Source organism: Branchiostoma floridae, chromosome 12 (genome assembly GCF_000003815.2).
Source record: "Branchiostoma floridae strain S238N-H82 chromosome 12, Bfl_VNyyK, whole genome shotgun sequence".
Classification (NCBI taxonomy): Eukaryota; Metazoa; Chordata; class Leptocardii; order Amphioxiformes; family Branchiostomatidae; genus Branchiostoma; species Branchiostoma floridae.
This window is the reverse complement of record NC_049990.1, coordinates 18,037,849-18,042,801: the sequence shown is the minus strand read 5'-3', so window position 1 is coordinate 18,042,801 and position 4,953 is coordinate 18,037,849. Positions and strand designations below refer to the sequence as shown.

Genomic DNA, 4,953 nt, shown 5'->3' with positions numbered 1-4,953 from the left:
AACACACTGTCACGTTCATCGCCAGATTTGTAGATAATAATCACATATGCTCACGGCACAAGACGAGCATGATTCAACAGCAATCTTGAATTTCTTTTGGTGACCTACAACTCGTGTAAAAGTGTGAGGAACCGTTGCATTATCGCCCGGATCTACGGCTGAATGGGTCAAATTGAACGTACGCCGCCATTTTCCCGCCATTTTTAATGCTACGGCCAGCAGTAAAGTTTTACGTCATAGCGGTTGTGACGGACCAAAATTAAATGAAAATTCTTGTCAGTATACGCCCATTTTCTCATGACTTTTTGTATGCTCATGCAGATTTTTGTTTTGTGCAACTACTAACAGGAAAGAAAGGAACAACAGAGGATGTATAAAGGTACATAGCGGCAGTTAATTGTGCCGTGTTTCGTTCGGCCGGTAAAGTGCACCCCCTTCCAACCACGCGCCGGCCCGTTCTCCGTGCAATTCCGCGGTGTGTTCCAATTACGATATTATGTTTTTAGCAGGACCAGAGAGACAAAATAATTTACACAGAAGAAGTGGCAAAGGTAAGCTGTAACAGCAACATGTAACTGGAGAAAATGATGCGTTGATCATTTGCCAAATTAGCATTGCTTGAGAAATTGCAGTAAACCGACCGGTATTATGCCAATGGATGTTACATCTACAGGCGACATAGCCCTAAAACTTGGGAAAACAAGATCGTATTTTCCCAGCAACAATATATTATAGAAACCATGTAAAGCTTGTTTGAATATTTTTCTGTATCGTAATGTCCTCAGCTTGAAGACTGGTGGGTGGATCTGATGTACCTTCAGTCACGGCACTCCCTTCCCCTGACTTCCAACGTTGTCGGGTTTGTACCCGTCATGGACCACATGTGGTCTGCCATAGGAGTGGAACCGGCAGACAGGGTTCCACTGTTCCTCTCGGCATCTCTCTATCTGTGGAAACTCCTCAGGAAGTAAGCCCAAGAGAATGTATGTCTGGATGAACCTGTAGAAAACAGAAAATGAAGTTTTACTATCACATCTAATCAATATAATTTGATAAAGTTGCATAAAACTCATCTAAACACATTTTCTATCATGATTAGTCGTTCTTATTCAGGTCAATGTACGCTATTTATATAGACGTATTCAATATCTATGTCTTATTCAACCAAGTCACTAATATCCATATTGTGTTTTTAGTATTTTGTAGTTAACCCATGATTTGGAATGGTGTTAACCTTTATCCATCTTTCTACTTCATCTTCCTGAAGTCTGAAGTTTGTACAGAAGGTGAGGACATTAATTATGTTTTGTAACATTAGAGAGCAGATACCGGTAGACAAGGCTGTGCTGACAGGACAGCCGTTCTGTATGGATCAGTTTCGCAGCATGTTCTCGGCTCACAGGGTTCCTGGTGTGACCATGGACAAGCTTGTCAGCCATTTTAAGACAGGTATGCTCATTTTGACTCCGTTAAGATTAAATGATACTTAATGACTTTGATTTGGGGTTACATTGTACTGATTTGCACAGTCTGGTAAGAAACTGCAGTTGTGAATAATTTCATAAGGTAGGAAAATCACTGGCTATAAACGAGATTCTTTTTTTCACAATCAGGTTCTATATCCAACCAACAACCTACGTTTCGGCGACTGTCTCTCACTCTCTTCAGGGCAATACTGGCTGGTTATATTTCACCCAGCCGCTAGGCGTCGATGCTATGTGGCCCCAAACGTGACGTATATTGGCAGTATTTATCTTCGATATTACTGTCATGAATAGTAGATATTTTCCGGCAGCAATTGACTGTCGATTGTGTAGAGATCCTGGTTGTGAATACAGATCCTAAGGTTACGCAAGATTCTACAGCATTTTGACCACTGAGAGCATGCATGAATCATGGAGTATGCTTACCTCTTAAATATTGACCCTTTACGCACTGCTATTGCAATTGTTTGCCAGCTGTAGCAACAATATGCATAGCAGATAAATATGTAGAGTAAACTTTTCTTCCCTGCTTTTGCACAGAATCTGAAGGCCCATCACCCACCCACATCACGGTGCTGTGTAAAGGTCGTGTGTTCAAGATGGAGTGTGTCGATCAAGACGGCGAACCTCTCACTCCTGCAGAGCTTAAAATGTAATTATGATTCAATAATAAACCAAGGATTGCGTTTAATCCTACAGCTCCAAAGCTCTAACCAAGACACTCAATACAAAAGTTACGTAAGAAACTAGATGAGTTTTAAAAACGGCGGGACGTTTCAAACCTTCATCTACCAAAAAGCAACTTGTTCTGATACTGAGTATCGTGCACTTCATGTTACCTCAGATCAACTGATCTAGACTGATATCAATTGTCTCGTTTCTCTCTTGTCCAGACAACTGGAAGGCGTGAAACAACAATGTGAGAACGTCTGTGAGGGACCTCACATCTCTGTGCTAACTGCGGGAAACAGGACGGAATGGGCAAAGGTTTGTTAAGTTTAGAGGAAAACACGCACGTTGGTGAGAATGTTTTAGACATGAAAGTACAAAAAATATGAAAATAAAACGATGCAAGTGCGCATCAATTAAAAAAAGAACACCAGAAGTTATTTTGTGAAAGTCTTGATGGTTGTCAACGCACCAAAAAGTACTAAAACATATTTTACCTGCACAGACTAGAGAGAAGATGATGGAGATGGGCCCAGTCAATGCTCATAACCTGTCCGTCATTGAGAAAAGTATCTTAGTCTTAGCGTTTGACGATGCCACACCGAAGGACAGTGGGGAGGTAAGGCGATGTTTTGAGCGTACATCTCAGGGCGTCTATAGTACTCCATGTAACATTTATTAATTAGCAAATTTACCAAATTGTTTTCGCTGAAAGTCTGTCTTTTGCATACTCAGTACAACATACTGAGTCTAGATATTCTAGTGCCTTCCACCCCTATCAGGCCCTTCACCAGGCGTTGGCAGGCAGTGGCAAGAATAGATGGTTTGACCATGTCAACACTGAGGTGGCCTTTAAGAACGGTCTTTTCGCTGGCAACTTCGAGGTTCGTTTTTTTTTTATTAAGGAACAGATCTTGCACATCATACGCATTGCTTAACAATTATCATGTACCAAAATCATTTAACATTATCTGCACAAATTAGTCATCATATACGTTTCCTAACCTCTGTGCACAATTGTGGACAAGGGTTTCTGTGCTTTAGTTTCCATAACATTTATATTTTCAGCATACACCAGCAGATGGCATGGTGGCTGCGTATTTGGGATACTTCGTTTTTGCTCAGTCACAGAGGATTGGACCAATACGGAAGGTATTCATACTTGAAAGCCATTAAATAGAATTCTGTTTACAGCGTATTTGGGGTATATATTGGATACCCAGACTGACTTGCTACTTGTTCTGGATATCCAGAATGTGCTTCTAAAGCACCTTTGGAATAGAAGTGCATATAGCTTCTTCACGCGCGAGACCGGTTACTTCTCACTGCATCGCCACCTAGCGGCAGGAACAAAAAAGTTAGTATTGTCCTGTGGAAGGTGGCAGAAGGACTACCGAAGCCTGAAGATGTGCAACAAGAACTGTATCATCGATTTGATTTGTGTACCGGCCTAATCATTGCGGACATGGTTACTTTCACAGGACCAGGTTCCCGCCAGGCCCGCTCCGGAACCAGAGGAACTGATTTTCACCATAGATGACGAGATACGTGATGAAATTATACATACACAGGAGACATTCATTAAGCAGGTAGATCACTACTCTTATCAATAACTATATCAAGCTGTAGACCTATACATTGAACACAGATTACCTGCAAAAGTACTATAGATGAAATGACGAACATAAGAAATGATTCCATCATCGCTGTGCAAATACTGTGTGTAGATTGTAATATTATATGTTCGACCCAGGCTTCGGACTTGGAACTAGTCTGCCCCAGCTTCACAGACTATGGGAAGAAGTTCATCCGTAGTTTCAAGCTCCACCCGGACTACTACATACAGACTGCACTACAGCTGGCGTACTTCAGGCTACATAGGAAGTAAGTGCAATAGGTGCAATGTAACAATGGGGTTCAAGCACCGCCTACCGTCCTTTCCAAGGAGCTCTGAGCTTTTGTGGTGACATCGGTAGCGTGCTGGGTTTTGGGAGCTTGGCTGCCCGGGTCCGACACGATAGGTCGCGGGTTCGAATCCCGGGAGCGAGCTTGGGGTAAAAACTGCTCTACTCGCCTCTAGTGTTTCACTAGTTCCCATATCGACCCTGTGGTTAACAGCCTGGAGATGTGTCTGACCACAGGGATATCGAACTTCGAGGACGAATCTTGAAAAGAACGTGGCGCCATAGTTGAGACGAGATCAATATATCCAAACATATCTAAATCATGGTGACCTTGGGTGCGAAGTTAACTATTCACTAGTAGCGTTTGGGTTTTCCCATACTGTTCCTTCCCAAATCATGACGTCAGACCAGCGCCCACGCACCAGCCGGCGACGCTGCGGCAGTACTACCACGGCCGGACCGAGACCGTCCGGTCCTGCGGTGTACCGAAAGTGCGAAAAGGAACGAAAAGGAGCGAAAAGGAACGAAAAGGAACGAAAAGGAGCGAAAAGGAACGAAAAGGAACGAAAAGGAACGAAAAGGAACGAAAAGGAACGAAAAGGAAAGTACCGAAAGTGCGAAAAGGAACGAAAAGGAACGAAAAGGAACGAAAAGGAAAGTACCGAAAGTGCGAAAAGGAACGAAAAGATTGGATAGGAACGAAAAGGAACGAAAAGGAAAGTACCGAAAGTGCGAAAAGGAACGAAAAGGAACGAAGTATGAAGCAAAGTGAAATAAAATCGATGGGAATATAAGGTAACGGCACTGTGATCGGCAAATGCATTTGCAACGGACTTTATTTTTGCATTTTGCGACTTGTTCCACGAAATTCCTAGAGCTCCAATGGTTAAACGGCG

At 42.7% G+C, this 4,953-nt stretch overlaps 1 protein-coding gene across 1 annotated transcript in view; it reads left to right on the top strand.

Moving 5' to 3' along the window:
- Positions 1 to 4,278, top strand: part of LOC118427318 (peroxisomal carnitine O-octanoyltransferase-like) — a 6,512-nt gene extending 2,234 nt beyond the window's left edge. Inside the window, exons 4-12 of the mRNA XM_035837053.1 lie at positions 786 to 967; positions 1,319 to 1,449; positions 2,025 to 2,136; positions 2,378 to 2,471; positions 2,659 to 2,772; positions 2,936 to 3,037; positions 3,222 to 3,305; positions 3,635 to 3,742; positions 3,907 to 4,278. Of these exons, the coding sequence (XP_035692946.1) occupies positions 786 to 967; positions 1,319 to 1,449; positions 2,025 to 2,136; positions 2,378 to 2,471; positions 2,659 to 2,772; positions 2,936 to 3,037; positions 3,222 to 3,305; positions 3,635 to 3,742; positions 3,907 to 4,041 (1,062 nt within the window). The 3' untranslated portion in view covers positions 4,042 to 4,278. The remainder of the gene's footprint in view (positions 1 to 785; positions 968 to 1,318; positions 1,450 to 2,024; positions 2,137 to 2,377; positions 2,472 to 2,658; positions 2,773 to 2,935; positions 3,038 to 3,221; positions 3,306 to 3,634; positions 3,743 to 3,906) is intronic.
- The last annotated feature ends 675 nt before the right edge of the window (positions 4,279 to 4,953 follow it).